Raw genomic sequence first — 21,764 nt, 5'->3', positions numbered from 1 at the left:
GAGATAGCATGATTGCCTAAAACTTTGAATAATCATCATTTGTATATTTATAAATGAAACATCTTGATTATGTGGTGCTTACAAATCACTAATTGATTACTTACCAGACACAAAAAACACAAGCATTACTATTGAAATGATATTTCCTCCAATTAGAGTTAAATGCATAATTATTAGGGAACTCAATAATAGGGATATGATCCTTGCCTCCTTTGCATGTCTTGGTACCCATATTCATATACACACACATACACATTCATATACACACACACACATGCATATACAAATACATACATATATCTGATGTATTCTTATTTTTAAAACTGTTTATCTTCATTCCTGTACCCAGGCTTGCATTGTAATTCACTGTTTTGGACTAAGGTTAATCAAAAGTTACTTCTAAAACATACAATAGAGTAACATTTCGTGTAATTTTGTGTCCAAGATAGTCAAGGAAAACAAGAATTGCAATCAGTTTCTATTTTTAATATATTGACTGACTGGATTTAATGAGTAATTATGTTTATATTTATGCTATTTATTTCAATAGAAATGATATATTTCATATAAATTATCTACTGCATATGTAGTTGATTAACCAAGAATTTACATTGGAATTGATCAATGTGTTGCAGTAATGTCTTGGATCCACAAACAATTAAAAAAGACCCACCCTAGAGTGCTCACAATTATTGTTCCTCGTCATCCTCAAAGAGGAAATGAGATCACTCAGGTAAGCTTAGAAAATTATGTTGGATTAACAAATCAGTGAGAAGTATTCTTTAAAGATTGAATCCAACTCTCTTGAGCATATATATAGGTAGATTTGCCCTTTCTGATGTATGACTTTTGGCTTGATTTTGCAATGTTTGGTGAAAAGGAGCTATGCTGTTGATTTTGTATTCCCATAATTTAAATATTTCTAGCTCACAGATTTCATTATAGCAAATTACTTTCACCTCTACAACAGAAATGCCAACATCCTCAAGTCCAATCTGGGCTGGGGCTTGGGTGATTGTTAATTTTTAAGTCTCCTTTAATATATTTTGGTGCTGTATCAATTTTTTTGATTTTTGAATTTTATGTACTTTAAATGAATTTTAAGTTAGCAGTAAATTCCTATCTTGCATCACTCAACACAATTAGACTATGAAGGAGATGAGCTTTACATCTTGTATTTATTTTAGTTGTTTGGTTTGGCTCATTGATGTGTTGTTCTCCCAAGAGGATGCTTGTAGTATAATGGCATTTCTTTCTACATTCTTCTACTTTTCATGTTGCTGTATATCTATGTGTATTGAGTTGTTAGATGTCCTAACATTGCAAGGAATGAATATCTTCTGTATTCAGTATGGCTACGTGTGTTTCACCCATAACTTATTTTGTATTAGAGATCATAAACAAAAGACAACTACAATATAAGGTGAAACATCACCATAGTTCCATCAAATATGCTCAACTTTCAGCCCAAAATACAGTCCACTGGAGTACCAAAGTCTACTAATTTACCATACAAGTTCAACGTAGGAAATGTGACTCTACCAAAAGGCAGCTCCTGTAAGTGTCAATTTCACTACATACACTCAGATATATTCAACTAGTTAAAATGCTTTAAAATGAAGGAACTATTGAAAAGATCTACTAACGGAAGAATAAATATAATGCAATATATACAATATATACAGAAATGGAAACTACAGATGACAGAGTCTTCAGTTCAAATATGATTGTTTCAGCCAACGACAATAGTGCGACATATGGACGTCAGTGCATAGCGTTCGTTATCTCGTATGGACAGCGAACAGAAAATACTCAGGAATAACCAAGACCCACTTCAATGCTCCAGCTAACTTGCAAAATCCAGAAGTGAGAAATGCAATAAACTAAACAAGAGGTAAATGTTGAAATAAAAAAAGTGAACACTAAATAAGAACAAGCAAACCTTCAGGTGGCTGAATGTCTACCAAATACCTGCACACACAAAGGAAAAGAAAAATGTTTGGGGTTGTTTGGGTATTTGCCTCAGTCAAGTCCCTAATTTGGTGTTTCAATCTCCACAACAGCGAGATAGATAGATAAAATGATAAATGATAAATGATTTGATTGATAAGGGATGTGATAAATCCAAAGATAGTCAAAGATACAAGATAAATAGAAAGATATTTCTAGATAGGCTTGATAAAGCCAAGAGGGCAAGAGAGCTTGGAAAAATTGTTGAGTTGTAGCAAGTTGTAGGGAATTGTGCATGAGCAAAAGAGTGTTGGAGATTTCTAGAGAGATTCTAAGAGAGATTGTGTGTAAATGAAAGATAATGTTTTAAAGTGAGAAAGGAGGGAAAGAAAGGGGCCATTGAGCCATTATAATCATTTTGAGTTGTTTTCTCTGCCTTGGCAAGATGACAAGTGGAAAATGCTTGAGAATGCATTTTGAATGATAAAATATGATGGTATGCTAGTGCTACGTGTGGACATCCACACAATGTGCTAATGTCCAGACAAATCATGCTAAAAAATGGCGAGAGACAAGCAAATCAAACGGTTCATACAAAAGCGACACAAAAAGGTAGTTGCTGGAAAGGGATCCTTAGCATCCTGAGAGGGGAAAAGGCTGATGCAAGGGCTAAATGGGCCTACACAAATGCTAAGGGAAAGGACACTAAGGTGGATTCAGAACATAGGTGAAATTTCAAGGGTATGCAATTTATGACACTACAAGAAGTATCAAAATAGACCACTACTAAAAAGTGACAACAAAATAGATAATCATTAGTTTATTCCAAGCAATGGTTCTTATTATTACTTATGAGTATAAAATTCATCAGCTACAATGGGGGGATCATTGACATCCTTTGGATTAAGAGCGGCTCATATCTAACATTAATTGTAGAGTTAGACTTAACTTTTTTCTTAGGTGTGTTGATATTATGTTCTTTCATATACTCTCTTTGATTTCAGCATTTTCTCATTTAGGTTGTCTCTATCATGGGGCCAAAAGTAAGCCCTCTTAACCTCCTTGTAAACTAAGGTGAGTCCCTATAGCAAAATCATAAACATGTGTTTTGGAAAAGTGCACAAAGTAAATAAATTTTATCTTAAAAATATTCATCATGATTTTGTAGTTTTTTGGGAAAAAACCAATGAAATAGAATTCTATGTATATTACCTTTTCTTTATTTACATATAAATTTTGATTTTAGAATATATGAAAAAATGTGTGTGCGTTTTAGACATATACATCTTGATTTTAAAGTATATGAAAAATTGATTTGAAAATGGTTTTTTCAAAAGGATATCAAACTAGTTTAAATGTATTTATGTTGTATTTAGTTGCAAAAAAGAGGTTAGAATCTACAAATATAACATTTCTTGAATACTCTATGAAGCAAATAGATATAAAATGTAAAAAACAAAAATAAAATTATTCTTTCTCTTATTAGATTAGAAAATTTGGTCAAACCATTATTTCATTCTAACATCTCATTGATTGTTTATTATCAACTACTCCAGAAACAAATCATTTCTTAAAGATTAAAATTTATCTCTGTAGACTGTATTTATGTTATCCAGAGTAGAAATCTGCTATATATTCTAAGCAGGATGTATATGCAGGCTTAAATTTTTGTTTATTTTTCAAAATGCACTTTGAGTGCTTGATAGTTGATACAATGCTTCTGAGTCCATATATTCAGTAAAAGGTAGCTGAGTTTCATGAGATTGCAAGAGGTTATAGCTATTGGGAGGGGCAGATATGCATCCTATCTGCCATTGGAGACCAAATATGCACATTTGCTACAAGATGACCTAACCAGTATTATTGGGGAAGAACATAGAGAGGAGGATGAACACAATGTCCCCCCATTGCTTGATTTGCAGCTTTTGAGAAGCCCATATTCAACAGATATGCTATCATACTGCCATTTGAACTTTGTAAACAAAGAATGGTGTTCAAATGAAAGTCAATAAAATAACCAGTCAAGTAGTAGCAATTATTGTATAAACATTCTCCCGTTGCCTGAGAACACCTGAACTTGGATAGAAGCAATCAATTTAAACAACCTACAAATGACAAAGATCAACATTTCAGATATAGTTTTCTACTTTAACAATGTTAAAGTGCAATATAGAAGCATAGCCTTGTTTTAAATAATCATATAATTAAATAATCTGATCTGAAAATCCTACATTCATCCAAGGGTAGAAAACTAGTGCAGAATTAACTGTAACTTCAAATACATTTTATGTTACTAGATAATCATACCTACATTCTCATTGTCAGGATTCAACGCTATTCCTTTCACACTGCTTGCAAATTCAAGTATAAAATGACAAGAAAGCATAATAGATTTTTCTCTAAATGCATCATTTAACTATGCAGCAGTCTTGCTTCTGATGCTGTCCGCCCAACCTGCAAAATGCCAAGGCAATCACACAAATCAGAAAATACACACAAAAAAGGGAGGAATGTCGATGCCCCCTTACTCAATCCTACTGCCCTTTGCCACACAATGATTCCTCCTAGGGCTGTTCACTGTCTCCCTTCGAGTCTCCCTATAGCATTAGGGTGTTCCCTTGCTAATGCCACCAATCAGTCGTGCCCTCCGATGTCTCCAGATCTGCAGAAGCTTGGAGTTTTAATTGACTTCTACCATGGGTGAAGTGCCTTCTGATGCTGAAGTCATTGCCCTCTCCCTCTATTTATTTATTTCAAATATCGCAGTGCATTTCTTGCCCTGCATTTCTAATTTAGAAACGTTAGTTTCGTGTATTTAGGAGGATATGGTGCTCTGCAGATCATTATAGTTGGGTAATGAGAGAATTCCTCCAGTATAGACTATCTATTGTATTAACCTTATTAGACCATATAATCATAATAATTTTTTTTTTCATTGGCCAATGAGAGAATTCCTCTAGTAAACACTACCTAATGTATTAAGCTTATTAGGCTATTTAACCAGTATAACTTTTTGTCAGTCTCAGAGGATGCAGTTTAATTGTCACTCTAATTGCTATTGTCTGCGTTAAAACAAAACCATTATCAATGTTTTTCAATCAAATCACTTACCAATAAGTCTACACTTCATAGTCACAACCTAAGTCACAAGGTTCGAATTCGCATTCGAATTCGACAGCCATGAAATTCGGATGAAATTCGACAAGGGAAAAATTCAAAAAAAAAATCAGATAAAATTTGCCTTCTATAATTTTGTTTATTTTTAAATATATGTATACTTTTAATAAATTATCAGAATAGCGACCCTTGTTGGAGAAAATCCGAGGGCGACCCGGCAGTTGCAAACACCCATGACCCAATAGATACAAAGCATATACAAAGAATACCCACGACCAGCTGAGTTGTGTTTAGAGGCGGATAGCAGTGCTTTATAGAGGAAATTCGATTAAATTCAATTTTTTTTATAGAAGTTTGAAATTCGATTAAATCGAACCTCATCCATGAAAATCGCCGTATCCTGTGACTTAGGTCACAACCACGATTTTTTTTTTTACTCTGATGGATACTGAAAAAAGTTAAAAAAAAAAACCAAAAAACAGCTAAAAGTCAACTACAAAGTACAAAGTCATTATATTACCTACCAAACACCCAAAAATAGATTAAAAAATTTCTAATCAACTCCTTCAAATATTGCCAGTTAATCTATTAAATACTATCCACATCCAAATTAGGCTTGCAGTACCAAATACAGATTGTACTTGGTCCTAATTCCCATTTTCTTGTGACATTAGATCTGACATATGATACCAAATCAAGAACCCATTACAGGTCACAATGAAATTCAATCAAATAAACTAATCAAATTCTGCTTTGGAATAACGATCTCTAGCAACCCACATTAAACATCAAGCAGATTTGCAGAACATAACATTGGAACAGGTGGGTAAAATGAGAAAAACTGCAGGGCTGAAAAGATTTTAAAAAAGAAAAAAACTAGTGAAACATTGTCTAAAAAGGGATCTGGGTATTGCAACCAGATAAGCTTTACAAGGGGAAGGATCAAAATCGATGCAGAGGTTTATCAACCCAGGCCTTCTAACTGCAGATAAATGAAAAATAATTTAAGGCAGTAACAGGAAGGGGTCGATAAAACACTGCTCCACTTAACTTCTCACAACCCTTCAAAAGCCTTAAAATATATAACTAAACCTACAAAATAATTACTTTGAAGTGGATGTGGAATCTTTCATTGTCCCCCTTTTCTGCTACTACCCAGAAGAAAACTGTCTTGTCAATAGTGTCCTTGGTTTGTCTGCTATTTATAGATTGAACAGGAGTCGTTGGACGGTAATATAACAATAACATTTCTATGTCAAGTGACGAAATTTAGGCACATATACTTATTTATGTAGAACATGCAGTTAGGAGAATAAGTGGGAATATTCTATTATAGGAATTGTTATGGCACTTCCAGCATAGAAATAGAAAATGTACCAAGTAGTGAGATATTCATTTTACTAATTGTTACCCATCCATGTATGGGTTTTTAGTTAGGTGACTGTGAAATTCAATATAGTATTTTAAACTTGTACACTACAAGTGCAAAGAAACACAAATACCTATTACACTTCTGTTTTGCTCTCCTCACTTGTTTTCAACGATTATTTTGATTGGTTTTTTAATTTGATACCACTTGCAAAGTGTGATCAGATTCCACCTTACGATATCACACACTAATCCACAATGCGCTAATTAGTGATCCAAAGGATTTGAGATATTTGCCAAGAGGGTAATGTGAGATTTTTTGGATCCACTGATAGTAAAGCGTTGGTAGATTGACAATGCACCTGTCATCCAAAGAACATGTTATACGAACGTGCTGGTACAAGGTCAGTTTGCCGTTGGTGGTAGGAAAGCAGCCGCCTATGGTGCTGCACATAAAAAACATGTAAGATCAACCTGCACAAAAATAAAAGTAGAAAGAGAAAGAGAAGTGATCCCATCGTACAAAACAATTTGTTGTGGCAGCATGGACAACGTTCCCCATATGCCCTTCCATAAAAGAATGCTCACCAATCCGATTTTGGACCTCCTCAAGCTGCCAACCTCTCCCTTGTTTGCATCACATTCCCATTTATAAGCATGACGTGTCTCATAACCATTGCCTATCCTCCTGATTTGTCTTCCCACACCGGCAAAAATGTTTGATTTTACAGCAGCCCGCTCAATTTTTGGAGTCTGGTGGTGTTGAGAAGAAATAGCGTGGCCATATATTAAAAGATTGTCTATTTGAATACTATTTCATTATTAGTTGTGATTTTAACGTTTGTAGTGTTGACAATATTTAGTGATAATTATATGAATTAAATTTATCAGAACAAGTCATGTGAAAAATAAATTGTGTGATGTCAAATGAGTGCACCAAAAAAATGATTTAATATACTGTTACACTTTTTTTTTTTGTATTTTATGATACTTTGACAAAAGCATGTTGACCTTACGTTGTGTTTGATGACATGAGCTTGAAATTTTAGGGTTAAATAATTAGCTTCCCAAATAAGTTGCTATGAGAAATTGAGTCATTTGAATCCTCACATGTGATTTTGAGAGGCAAGTTAGGGTGCATGACCATTGAGGCCTCTCTCCTATAAACACAATCTCATACATTTATCTGCACCTTATCAATATTTGCATATTACCCACATTGATAAGATTTATTGCACCCTCCATGCTCAATAATATATTCCCTACACAAGCTTTATTGTACCATCATCTCAAGTCATTGATGTGGGTGCAAATTTGATCTCGCATCCATAGATCAATTTACTAAATTTGAATGTGTCTACCTCACATTCCTTTAGAGAACAAAATTACTACCTAATTTCCTTGCTAATCAAGGGGTGCACCAAGATTATTTCTCTTTTATTTAAATAAACAATTTTAATTATTGGGCCAATTTAGTTAACAAACTTCTACATGATTGTTCCCTTGATGACATGCTTAGAATATCATAAAGTTGCTTATGTGGGATTAAGGTGAAAAGGAAGTCTAATGCCATCAACATGGTGAACATATTACTTAAACATATGTAGGATATCATTAGTTGTATCTCCCCTGTTTGCTTCTTTTGGTGATCGGTACAAGTGGACAATAAGATGCATTTTATATGTATGGTAGTGGCACTCGTTGTTGTAGCCATATGACTTTTATGTTTCCTTCCTCTAGAGCTAGATAATAGTTTAGGTGTATTAGTTTCTTATGGGTAGATAGTAGGGGTGCAGGTGTTGCCAAGAATCCATTTTAGTATGAGTGTCTAATTATAAACAAAATAATGTTTAATTATTCATCTCCTAGTGCCCTTGAGGTGATAAAAACAATTTTGTTTTTTGATGGTATTTTTGACAATAGTAGTGTGGTTGAAGGGATCTATGATGGCATATTTCAAACAAAATCTTAAGGTGCGAATGAAAACAATGAGATTAGGACAAGTTTGGAGAAGGTACTTATTGGCGTAGAAAGGGAGGAAGATGAGGTGGCAAAGGAAATGTTGCAATCTAATCAAAGGCAGGCATGATGAACATCAAGGAATGAAATGCCTCAACAAGTGGACACCATGGTCCTTGCATGTGTATTGATCCTAATGGAGAATATGAGATCTCTAGATGCATTTTGCAAAGAATTAAACCTAGCATTAAAGCATTTAGTGGTATCACACCACGATGATATCTTAGAGGTTGCAAGTGGGTATAAATTGTTGAAATCAAAAGATAAGAGGATTCTTCATGAAATGAGATGAGAAAAGCTACTAAAAGGGATTAAATCTTATGACTTGGATGCTATATCCATCAAGTCCAGAAGTGTTGCTTGTAGAGTCAATCGGTGTGTCACGAAACAGAGTTCATAGTCATGCCTTTTAAAGATGAAAAAAAACTCCCCCTAGTGTTAGTCTTGATTGGTGAAGGGTATTTGAATTTAAATTAATGTCTAAATTAAGGAGTCTTTCACTCCTTTGTAATATATCGATTATCCTTGCATGGTATCAAAGGAGAGGTATTTCTTAAGAGTTTTTTGTTAATTTAGTGATCAGATTTACAAGAATGAACAGAAAAATGATAATGCACAGTAACAGGAAACAACACACGCAACTAGAAGTGTACACAACACAAGTCTACCCTGGGAAAACCTCCCTCTTGGAGGAAAAACCCAGCATTAAGTGTCCCTGATTTGATTTATGTAAATCCAGTAACAATTACAGCATTATCCTGCCTTAGGGCATAAATATAAAGACTTAGCTGATAAGGAATGGTGAACTTGTTGTCTGAATCAGAACTCGGCAGGTATATGATGATGCTCCAGTCTGAACCAGATTTGTAATCCCTTCACCAATAGTTGCAGACCTTCTAAGATATTTGCTGACCTTTAATGGTGATGCATTGACCTTCCAAGGTGGTTCGCTGACCTTCAGAAGTGGTTCGCTTGCCTTCAATGAGGATACGCTAACCTCCAGAATGAGTGGGCAGATCTTGCAGAGCTTACTTCACATTGATGATGAAAAACTGAGTGATGAATGCATACAAATGAATCTCTATTTATATGTGGTGTGGAGACCAATTCAAGTCGGCTTCACCTTAAGTTTTGTGCCAAGACTTAATTACAATTATAGGGCTTACACGTTACCTTATGTCTTGCCCTATTTTGGCGTCCTAATAATGATTAAGTTATATTGCAAGGGGAGCGTTACATGAAGGGGTGTGTCCCTACGTTTGGTGAGCTTAACGCATTTGGGCCCAGCCCTATAAGGATTCGGATGTTGCCTTAAGGCAATCCGAATCCATTTGTTTTCCTAACCTAGTTACAAAATCAACACTCCCTCTTAACTAGGGAGGAAAATAAATACATAACCAAATTCACATGGACAAACCCATGGCATGAACATTTACAAGGTTTAGGATTAGGGCCCAGCCCTAATAGTTCAATCAATATACAATTCGTGATTTGATCACGCAATTACATTACAATGAACCTTTACATGATCTTCTCTAGCAATGCCTGCAGAGGATGAAGCCAATGCTTCATAACTTTATACTTTCCTGGGGTCCCATATGTAACGCCATGATCTTTCATCATGCACATCCGCAGAGGATGATAGAGACCTTTCCATATGCACACCTGCAATAATTAATACTCAAGGAGATATATAACCATACAACATAAATCATGCACAACTGCAGAGGATACATAAGCTTCTTCACAGAGAAGAACAACCTGTCACCTTGCACACCGCAGAGGGTGAACTCACCTTGCACTCCGTAGAGGGTGAGAGAAACCTGCCACCTTGCACTCCGTAGAGGGTGAGCGAGAACTACCACCTTGCACTCAGCAGAGGGTGGATGATACACCCAGTGTATCATGGTTAGTATCATCATAAAATAAACATTTTGTAATAATCAAGTAATACATTTAGACATATCAATTTCATTATCTGAAACACAATGATTAGAACTCAGCAAAATAAAGAAATATCAAGAAAACATGAGGCTCCCTCTAAAACTCTATCTAGTTGATAAATTCAAAATAAGGTTTCTGACCAAACCCAAATCTAACAAAATTAACAATTGTATCTTTAATGAGGGAGAAGGTTTGAAAGCTTATGTAGTCCTTCAAATTTTAGACTGATGGCAAGAGCTGAAGTGGACCTTCTTGCAGTAAGCTTGTAGACCTGAAAATTTTTTCCCTCTAGAGTAGCTGAAAGGATTAGATTCCAACACATTATTACTGAAATAAACTATAAGATCAGAAAATCAACTAACCAATAGATCAAAGGAGGAAATCATCTTCATGATTTTGAAGATTTGATACTTCATTTATGTTTGCATCTTCTTGCTCGCCTTGGGTTTGACAGTCCCTTGCAAAATGACCAAGCTTGTTGCATCGGAAGCATCGGATGTGGGACAAATCTCTTGGTCTCTTTTTTGAGTGAACAGTAGAAGAGTTGAAGTCTCTATTTCTCTTGAAATCATTCTTCTTCTTCCAATGGCTGCCCTCCTTCTTAGTAAATAGAACATGTTGCTCATTATAAGGGTTCTTAATTTTTCCCTTTGCAGCCAGCCGGGATTCTTCTTGAATGCAATCTCCCATTAACTGATCGAATTTAGGGAGTTCAACTCTAGCACTAATTCCTTGAACAAATGGTTCCCAAGAGGGAGGAAGGCCATTTAAGGCTATCATAGATAAGTCGCTGTCTTCAACATTCTTCCCAAGGGTGGCAAGCTGATCTCTTAGCTCAGAGATTCTCATGAAGTAATCAGCAATCGGTTCTTCTGCCTCTAATTTGATGCTAGAAAGTTGATTCCTTAGGGCAAGTATGAAGCTAGTATTGTTGACTTCATACATCTTCTCCAATGTGGTGAACATTTCCCTAGCTGTTTTCTTCATGGAGATAGATGACACCAATCGATTTTTGACTGAGTCTATTATAATCCTTTGAGCTTGGAAGTCCTTCTTCTTCCACTCTACTTTCTCAGTTTCGCCCTCAGGTTCCTTAGCATTCTTGTCAATATATTCAGTAAGATAATTCAATGCCATCATTACCCTGACCTTCCATGAGGCATAGTTTGTAGGACCTTCCAGTCTATCTTCAGCCCTGATGTACGAAGACATGAAGACTAAATCTTCGAACAATAGGTTAGACAGACAAGTACAAATCTAACCACAACCTTTACAACTTCTATGAACCTAGAGCTCTGATACCATGTTAATTTAGTGATCAGATTTACAAGAATGAACAGAAAAATGATAATGCACAGTAACAGGAAACAACACACACAACTAGAAGTGTACACAACACAAGTCTACCCTGGGAAAACCTCCCTCTTGGAGGAAAAACCCAGCATTAAGTGTCACTGATTTGATTTATGTAAATCCAGTAACAATTACAGCATTATCTTGCCTTAGGGCATAAATATAAAGACTTAGCTGATAAGGAATGGTGAACTTGTTGTCTAAATCAGAACTCGGCAGGTATATGATGATGCTCCAGTCTGAACCAGATTTGTAATCCCTTCACCAATAGTTGCAGACCTTCTAAGATATTCGCTGACCTTTAATGGTGATGCATTGACCTTCCAAGGTGGTTCGCTGACCTTCAGAAGTGGTTCGCTTGCCTTCAATGAGGATTCGCTAACCTCCAGAATGAGTGGGCAGATCTTGCAAAGCTAACTTCACATTGATGATGAAAAACTGAGTGATGAATGCATACAAATGAATCTCTATTTATATGTGGCGTGGAGACCAATTCAAGTCGGCTTCACCTTAAGTTTTGTGCCAAGACTTAATTACAATTATAGGGCTTACACGCTACCTTATGTCTTGCCCTATTTTGGCGTCCTAATAATGATTAAGTTATATTGCAAGGGGAGCGCACCTATTTAGGGCCACACGTTACATGAAGGGGTGTGTCCCTACGTTTGGTGAGCTTAATGCATTTGGGACCAGCCCTATAAGGATTCGGATGTTGCCTTAAGGCAATCCGAATCCATTTGTTTTCCTAACCTAGTTACAAAATCAACATTTTTTGGTAAAGTTTTTTTCATAAAATTTGTGGTTTGTTTACCTGAAAATTTTCGTCAAAAGTTTTTGAATGATTTTTTAATAAAAATTGTAGGAAGTTTTGTTTGAAAAATCGCGATCTGTTTTGAGGTTTTTCGAGCAGATCACTCAAGCTTGAGCTCCGATTTTGATAGAAACCTATCAATTGCATCTGCTGATTACGGACAGCCATATATTTTCTATGTTTTTGTCATTTTATAGTTGAAACTTGGAGCCTTTGGGCATTTTGTTACAATTCTTGTATAATATGTATGCACAATGACAATGAGAGCATTTGAATTTTTGTTAATTTGGTTGTCAATGCTCATGTAAAATCTTAGTTCATGTCTAATGTTATGTATTAAGCTTCTACAATGTCTATGATGAATGCTTTGACAATGTTATGATATGAATATTTGAAATTTCTTTATATATTTAAATTTTTCTCCATTTTTTAGTAGCTGTCCCCTACCGTCACCTAAAAGATGGCCCAAAAGTACCCCCGTACTAGAAACACGTCCTACTATCTCTTGTTGTCCTCATCTCCGAAACTTGGTGGAGAATAGTTTTGCACAATTTTTTCAAAACAAATAATGGGTTTTTGGTTTTTCCTCTTGCTCGTGATGGTGGTGAATAAAGTCTTCTACCCGCAATTTCTGAGTCTTCTTCTACTCGTGAAGAATCATCTGCAGTCTAAAAATCGTGGGTCAACAGTATTCTTTAGCTAATTATCGTTTTTAGAGGCTTCAAATCATGCAATTTGGGTGTTTTATTCCATGCACGACTAGGGTTTTGTTTGTGACAAATTTATGAGGGTTTTCAATGTAGATTCGAAGACTTTTTTTGACGTTTTTTAAAAACGTGGGCTTGTTCACCTAGGGTTTCAGACTTGGGTCTGTTCTTTTTTGCAGCAATTTTTTACAATTTCATCTTATACTATTTTTTGTCGATTTTTTTATCAATAAAAATCGAAGGTGTTTGGGGTTTTTAGGTAAGTTTTACCTCGTTTTCTATGACTTCAGATAGCAGGAGGGATGGCGTCATTGACCAACATTGTATTGGAAGATAGCCAACACTTCAACGACAAGAATTATAATACCTAGAAACAACGGATGCTCACCATTTTTGAGTATCGGTGCCTTTACCAAATTGTCCTTGGTACATACGCTCATTCAACTACTGCAAGGAAAGACTAGGACAAGTTTGACGAGCGTAATTGTGAAGAGGTTATGTTGCTCAAGTATCTGGTTGCAAGAAGGAAGAAGATATGGTCGTCATAATGTTGAAAAGCTTACCACAGTCGTATGAGCATTTCATAGAAATACTGAACATCACCTCTACAAATGTTGACTTGAACTTCGAAGAGTTGTGCAAAAAGCTCTTGCAACAAGACAGATGGAAGAAGCAGTATGGTAGCAATGACAATACACAAGTAAGGGTTGCTAAAGCTTGCCAAAAATCCAATCTTCCAAGAGCATACAAAACATGTCGAGATTCATTGTCACTTCATATGACAACTTGTTGAAGATGGACCAGTGATGTTGCAATATGTTCCAACTCAGAATTAGACTGCAGACATTCTTACTAAGTCCTTGAGTTTGGAGTCTGAACAAATTTGTAAAATTTAGGGGCGAACTTGGTGTAGTTAGTAGAATGACCATAAAGGGAGGGTATTAAAGTAATATTGTTATATTTAGCTTATAATGGTCATTTAAGTCGTCTAGTTAGTTTTTAGTGACTTTCTTTGATTCTTTTAGTTTAGTTTGCTTTGTTGTGTTGTTGATTGTTTCTATTATATTGTTGATTGATGCGCCTAGTCAGGTTGATGCAGGGGGGATTGCACATAAGGCTCTCAGAGTAGGCTACCATTTTGGTACAAAAGTACGGCACATGGTTTATTCAATTCCCTAGGGTCACCTATATCAGGATAGCCGGCTTTGAGGGAGCTCTATTTCGACTTCCACGCTATCCCATAGACAAAATAGTCCTTATGGAAGTCGCAAGGCAAGCACATCCAGCGGGCAACTTACTCAAAGATAAGAAACAGTCCGGATTCACCTTCCCTATGATCTTGGGTGCCCTCGATGTGCATTTCAAGAATTCGGTACAAGCTGATGAGTCACTTGTTGAATTAGCATCTTATGGCCTATAGGAACATTTCCCAAGGAAGTGTTTCAATCATGACAATTTGGCAAAAAGAGCCCATGGCAGGCGCTACAGAGTGAAGGCATCAATTGAGGATTATTGGAGCAACTGTTCGATGACTATGAGGTCTGACGGCATGAGTATTCAAGGCTAAGTGTGTAGTAAATGCGACTTTATGAGTATCGTCGGGTCCCAGATCAAGTGACAGATTATGGCAATTGCTTGCAAGTCCAAGAGTTTGAGGCAGTAAAATATCTCTTGCCGGGCATTGATTGGTCTCAGGACTCGATTACTAATTTTGAGGTAGTTATGGCAGCTCCAAGAAGATATACCGATCACTGGTTATCCCAACAGGTTGAGAAACTAACCCATGAAGGAATTCAATTTACATACCATATGATGGGCAGTCTCGATTCCCAGTCTTTGGAGGATGAGGGAACCTCAAGTGCACCAAAAGAAGAGGTCGAGAAACCCGGAAAGAAGAGGAAGAAAGCCAGAGCTAATAGAGGGACTCAAACATCAAGAAGAACTAGAAGGGAAAAGATCCCTATCAGAAGGCCGAAAGTCAGTTCGTCATCCAAAGACCCCAGTTCTGAGGATGACGTAGTCGAGCTTGACTATATACCTGCTCCGCCCTCCCAGAGTGATATGGATGCATTCGAGGCTAATAATCCTCCAGCACAAGGTGAGACGGATGCAGAAGTCAGGATCGTTGGTTCTGATGAACCTGGAAATCAAGTTGAGGAGGGAGAAATTCCGCCTAATCAAGAGGTTGGTAGGCGAGAGCTCACCCAAGGGAGTCAGCATGAATTACAATTGAATAGCGCCGACAAGGATGACACCACCGTTGAGGGAGAACGAAAGGGGGATGAGACCCAGGAGTCCGACAAAACTGAAGAACAACCATCACAAGGGGATACCCGACAGTTGTTCCGTGAGGTAGGGGAGAACTCAGCTATGAGTAAAGGACTGGATACTGCATCCGTTCCTTCTATGACAGATCAATTGCAAATAGGCAGTGAGCTAGCTGAAACCTCTAAGGAGCAAAGTGGGAATTTGGCCATAACATTTGGACAGACCATCCCTCAAGACTGGCTAATTGCTCGTGCACAGCGGAAAGTAGCCGTCAAGCCGCCTATCAACTTGGAGGATATCTTCTCCCGCATTGGAGAGATAAAGTCCGAAGGTAAGAAAAAGCCCAAGACCTACTCCCGGATCACCAAGGATGAGGAGAGGAACCGTACCATTCACATTGCTACCCCACTTGTCGATAAGCCAGCAGATCAAATTGCATTGGCCGATTATAGCATTGCAACCATCCCGGTATGGCGAGCCACCAAAGAGCAAGAAAGGGAAGAGTTCAAGGATTCCGTGCAGGATATGCTCAGACAACTCGATAAAATGACTATTGAGAGAAACATGTACAGAGTTTGTGATGAGCAAGCTGAGGGATATATTGATCACCTGCTAAAACCATTGCAACATGCCCCTGAATCCCATGTTCCCCCATTGGCATTGGCACAAAGGACTACAACAGAGTTTGAAGGAGTACATGATACCACCAAAGCTGTCAAGGAATGGATTTGAGACATTAAGGAAAAGGGAGAGCGGATCATTGAAGATGTAAAGGAAATGGCCCACCACCGAGAGACCATTCTTGTCAAATTGTTCGGGGTAAAGAAGGAGTGTTTCAGGGTCCATGAGGTGGTTGGTACAATTCTTCCACTCATGAGGGCTCTTTTCTGGACCCACACACAGATTCCCACATTGTCCACTATCCTGGATCCTTATGACATCAGCGTTTTTAAAGAATGGTACTGGACTGCCAACATGAAGAATGACACAAAAGACACCATTAATAAAGAGCAGGAGGAATGCGAGGAAATTTTGAAAAACATGAGGGATCTTGGTGGAAAGATCCTCTAATCAATGGTTCTGGGCTGGAAAAATAGTTTGTCCGATGATCAAGTACAACTTGATTGGGAGGATAGATTGAGAATTGATAAGGTCGCATACTCCATGGAGGACCTAGAGTTTGCCAATGGGTTGCATTCGGACATATTAAGTTTTGAGGCTCATCGGTCTGACTGGAAGGATGGGTTAAAGCATGTAGATCACCACTTGGAGGGTATGCAATATAAAATACGCCATCCTCCCATGCCCCAAAGCATGGTGCTATTCCAGCTATGCATCAGATTTCAAGAATATGTTCGGGCAAAGCGTACAACAGGTCGAGACATCTGGAAGGAGTATCTGCACAGCGAGGATGAATTTTTGGAAAAGGGGTCTACAACAGAAAAGGAGAAAGTGCTTTCATAAAGTGCAAGCTTCTTTTAAAAATCTTAAAAAGCACTTTTTAGGCATGAAGTTCATTTCTAACTGCCAAAAGAGTTGTAAATCTTGAGCTCCGTGCATGTGCACTTTTTGGAGCAGCTTTTTGGGTAGTTATTAATTACCCTTTTTGGTAGTTATTGTTTCTCCTTTTGTTGTTGCTGATATTTTGCCTCCATTTATGGGTATGGGCAATTTTGATAGAGGATGAATCTGGCCCACTTGTTTAAGTTTAATCTTGGCCATTCATCCGTTTTTGGAATTCTATATAAACGAATTTGTTCCTCTTTGTAAAGGGAGAAAAACAAAGATTGTTGCAAAAACTATAGCGAAATATATACAGGATTCAATGGAAGTTAAAGTTGTGTTTGTTCTACTGTGAGTGCATGGTCCTCTTCTCCATTTATTTCATATTTCTGCAATTGTATTTAATTTCAGACAGTTATTTATGCATATATTTGATGGAAAATCTTGGTTCATACCATTAGGAAATAGTTGATTATTGTTTCCTTTGCATGGTCAGCCTGAACCCCTTTTGTGCTAAGTTCGGTTATTAAATTTGGATGAATAGGTGTAAGAGTCTATCATTCATATCTAAATAGCTTGAAAATTTGAAACCCTTAGATGATTGCACTAGTTTTTACCTAGTTGTGCTAATTGGTTGGCAAAGTAATTTCTAGTTATTTTGAAGACTTCCGTCTATGTGTTGAAATATGCTGTCTTAGTTAGAATTAGTTAGCTGTTCTTATTCACTCTTTATCCCTCTCTCCTTTTTTCCTTTTTTTTAATTAAAGAAACCATCCAGTCAAGCTGAAATAACATCAATTAGAAGTAAAATCAGATGATATAGGACAGTAAGACTCTAGGGAACCTGTACGAAACCAATTCCGTCTAACCATAAGTCCCCTTTGTGTTTCCAGCAAAACACATCAAACTACTAAGCTATCTTGCTGTCAAGACCTGACAAACAAAACATTGAGGTCATCCCCATTGATCAAATTCACACATCATTAGGGATTTCCTTATCTCAAGAGAGGATAGGATTCTTAGCAATTTCTATTCTGTGTTGGCTGGATGAAGTCGTAGTTACGGGACTTTAGACACGTCAACACATATCCGTTGTAAAATAACGTCTCCAACATAGAATAACATGTGACAGTCAACATGTTTTCACAGCATAAAATAAAAAATGCGATGGATAAAAAATTCGTATATATATATAAATATAAAGTTGTCTCCCAAGTAATAACCCGATAAAGAACAACACGTCTTCAAACAAAGATGTCAGAAAAAAACGCAGACCTCTTCATCCACAATACTACCTATTAAAAGAAAGTGTTTGGGTTAACAGATAGAGAGACGTTACAAATACTAAAAGTCACCCCACTTTCATACGCTGTCGCACAAAGAGGAAAGAATAATTAATGCAATTGTTTCCAAAAAGAAATGCTTATTAATAAATTTGACGTTGCTGAAAAATGTATAAGTTTTGCTGCCATATGCAAAAGATCATCGCAGCCCATTAATAAGGTAAACAAGCTTCTTTATATCAGCTGTGTTTGCCCTCTCGGGTAAACGGTTAAATGCAGAAAGTAAATGCACAGAACATAATGGAAATATATTAAATAACCAGCCTCTGTATTAATTCCACAGTCCATGTACAATAAGTGCTTATAACATTACATCTGACACGACTAACATGATCCTACTTCGAAGAAAAGGTACACAATATATAATACCCGAATGGGTACGATACAACCGTCGCGACTCCAACTACCTACCCGTCGGCTAACTAACTGACCGCCGTAACTCATTATTACCGACGACAACATAAACATAATATAACAACATAACATAATGATTATTCCTGTCAACATCATCCCCCCCAAGAAAAGAAGTCGACTCCGACGACTTAATACTAAATAGAGATGAACGACAGGAACTACTGACGCCAGTCGGGCCCGGATCTTATACACTTGCTACGTCCTCGCCTGAAAACCCTTTTCTGCTACCATCCGATGCTCAAGTGCGGAATTCACCAATATTGCTTCCTTTGCCATCACAGTCCTCCTGTGCCTAACCCAAACTTGTCTGCAAAACACGTTTTTCAGTCTCAGCTTCCACCAACTGCTACTCAATTGATACTATTTCCCTAGCCAATTTGTCCTCGATAGCCACCTGTGCTGCTCTCCCGGCATCTAACTCCTGGGTACGCTGAACTAAGTCTCATGCGACTATTGCCTCCAACCTGGTGGTCAGCTCCTCCCAAGCCCTCTGTGCATCCACCAAGGCAACCTCACGTCCAGCCGAGACATACTCCGAGTTCGTCAAAGCGTACCAGTCATGCCTCGAGGTTGCCACAATCCGCTGGCACAAATGCTAGGAGACACCTCAAATCCTCCATCACACTCCCCAAAGGCTAAAAAATGAACTGAATAACTCCCTGATGTCATACAACTGTGCGGACCTGCACTGCCTTCCCTCAAACTCTGTTTGTTCACAACCTCCAAATCCGTCTCCCTCTACGGCTTATGGCTTCCCCGCCAATGCTTAGCTGCAGGCTTCTTTCTCACAATACGGACAACCACAACGCTTCCCGTGGTCTTCTGTAGCTCAAAATAAACTGGGGGTCGAGGGGCAGCGCCCTCGTGGGGTCGAGGGGCAGCGCCCTCGCGGGGTTGAGGGGTAGCGCCCCCGCCGCCAACACCAATTTACAACCTTCAGAACCCCACGAAAGTCCATGGCACGCATCATTTCTGTGATATTTTAAGATGCCAAAAACCCTTCTTTTCCACTCTGAATTTCCAGTGTCCTGGCTTCAAACTCCAGCGAATCATTTTAAATCTGGTCGTCGTCGTTTTTTTTTTTTTTTTTAGGCACTGTAATGTCCCCGATGGCACCCCGGCCATACAACCTCCCTGGCACCTTCGATCGTGCGGTCGACACCCTTCTTATCGTACGGACACACCTCTGGTCAACAACAACACTGGCACCTCCAATCGTGCGGCTGCTTGGTCTACCTGTGGCAGTCGTTTTGCCCTTACGTGGCTATGTGGATTGTGCGGGCTTGGTCTCTTTTTTTTCTTTTTCCTTTTGCGGCTGCTGCGCGTTGGTGTGCGTAACCCTTGCTGTGCGTGTTGATCGGGCCGTGCGGTGCGTGGTCGGGCCGTGCGGTGCGTCTTCCTCCTCCTTTATCCCTTGCTGTGTGGCGGTGTTTGGTGTTGTGCGGTGGTCGGGCTGTGCGGCGTGGTGTCTTCCTCTTGCGCAGGGTGTTTTGTTTTTTCGTCGGCTGTGTTTTTATCTTCCGCGGCTGCTTGGTGACCGCCTTCGGTGACCCCACCGTCGGTGTGATCACCACACGGTGGTTCCACCGCACGATGGTTCCACCGTTGGTGGTCCCACCGTCGCTGGTCCCACTGCACGGTGGTTCCACCGCACGATGGTTCCATCGTATGGTGATGCCACCTTCAGTGGTCCCACCGTACGGTGGCCATTTTCTTCTTTTTATTTTTATTTTTTTTAATTGTTATATATTTTTTTCCTCCAACCGTACGGTCATCTGCCGTACGGCCCCGTATGGTGGTGTTTTTTTTTTTTTTTTAAGTTGTCTAGAGAGTCTTCGGCTCGGGTCCCCTGTCTTTGGGATCGCCCTTCATCCTTCTCGGTTTTCCTCGCCCAAAAGTCTCCTGCTTTTGTCCCATGCCTCTCGAGTCGCCTGCCCGGCCTCTCAGGTCCCCTTCCATCCTCTTGGGTCCCCCTTCAGGCTCTCGGGTGTCCGTCTGGCCTCTCAGGTCCCCTGCGTGCTTCGTGTGGTAGGGTTTCAATTTGAACCTATTGGTGGCAAGTTTATTTTCCATGGCCATCCGAAGACTTGGAACCACAAATTCTACAGGGACCACGACCTCCTTCTCGTACATAAGAAGAAGAAGGATAATAAAGATTTTGAAGACTGCGGTCTTCCATACAGGGTTCCAATTGTGGCCAACACTCTTTGGATTATCTATGTCGCCAGGGTTTGGGGCGTCTCCCTTCCAATATTCTTTGTATTCCGGCAGGTACACCTCAGTTGGTTGCTCTGGTTCCTCTACTTCAAGCCTATAGCTTTGGAACATTTTGTAATCCTCCATTTGCCAATGGAAGAGCTCGTTAAGTGAGCATACCTCATCTTCAGAACATCCCTCCAATTCGAGCACCCCTTCACTGTTCGGCTCCATTGCGTTCTTGCCCTTGCTTTCATCGGGACCCCCTTCCCCTTTATTAGAGTCCTCTGAGTCTGAGTCTGAAGAGGCGAGTTCTTCGCCGACATTTTGGGTGTGTAGGTCAATGGTATATTTCCGCCCTCCCTTCTCCATGGAAAGTGTATTTTTCTTCCAGTTGTGGTTTACCCTCGCGTTGATCAACCACGCTCTCCCCAGGATGGCGTCATAGCCTTTCTTCTTCGAGGGAATAACCACGAAATCTAACAAGAATGGTTGCGTACCAATTGTCACTTGTTGGGCCATCAACAGGCCGAGTGGCTTAATGCCGTGTTGGTCTGCTCCCACCAGGTTGAATGTGGGTGGCCACAGGGTGGGCTTCCCCAGCCGCTTCCATGTTTCTTCTGGTAGTACATTCACCCCAGATCCCCCGTCCACAATGGTGTCCTTCAGAATGATCCCACGGATACCCATTTCTACCACAGCTGGGTGTCTACCACTGCTCAAGGCTAGTAACATCGGGTCAGTCGAAGGGCTGACGGAAACCTCCACCTG

At 38.8% G+C, this 21,764-nt stretch overlaps 1 protein-coding gene across 2 annotated transcripts in view; it reads left to right on the top strand.

The window, feature by feature from the left end:
* LOC131068334 (probable 3-deoxy-D-manno-octulosonic acid transferase, mitochondrial) overlaps positions 1 to 21,764 on the top strand; it is a 163,050-nt gene that overhangs the window by 123,900 nt on the left and 17,386 nt on the right. For both annotated transcript variants that reach the window (XM_058003514.2, XM_058003515.2), the window contains exon 8: positions 636 to 733. In XM_058003514.2, the coding sequence (XP_057859497.2) occupies positions 636 to 733 (98 nt within the window). The remainder of the gene's footprint in view (positions 1 to 635; positions 734 to 21,764) is intronic.

This window comes from Cryptomeria japonica, chromosome 11, assembly GCF_030272615.1.
Source record: "Cryptomeria japonica chromosome 11, Sugi_1.0, whole genome shotgun sequence".
Lineage (NCBI taxonomy): Eukaryota > Viridiplantae > Streptophyta > Pinopsida > Cupressales > Cupressaceae > Cryptomeria > Cryptomeria japonica.
The sequence above is the reverse complement of the archived record's forward strand: the minus strand, read 5'-3'. Positions and strand labels throughout refer to the sequence as shown.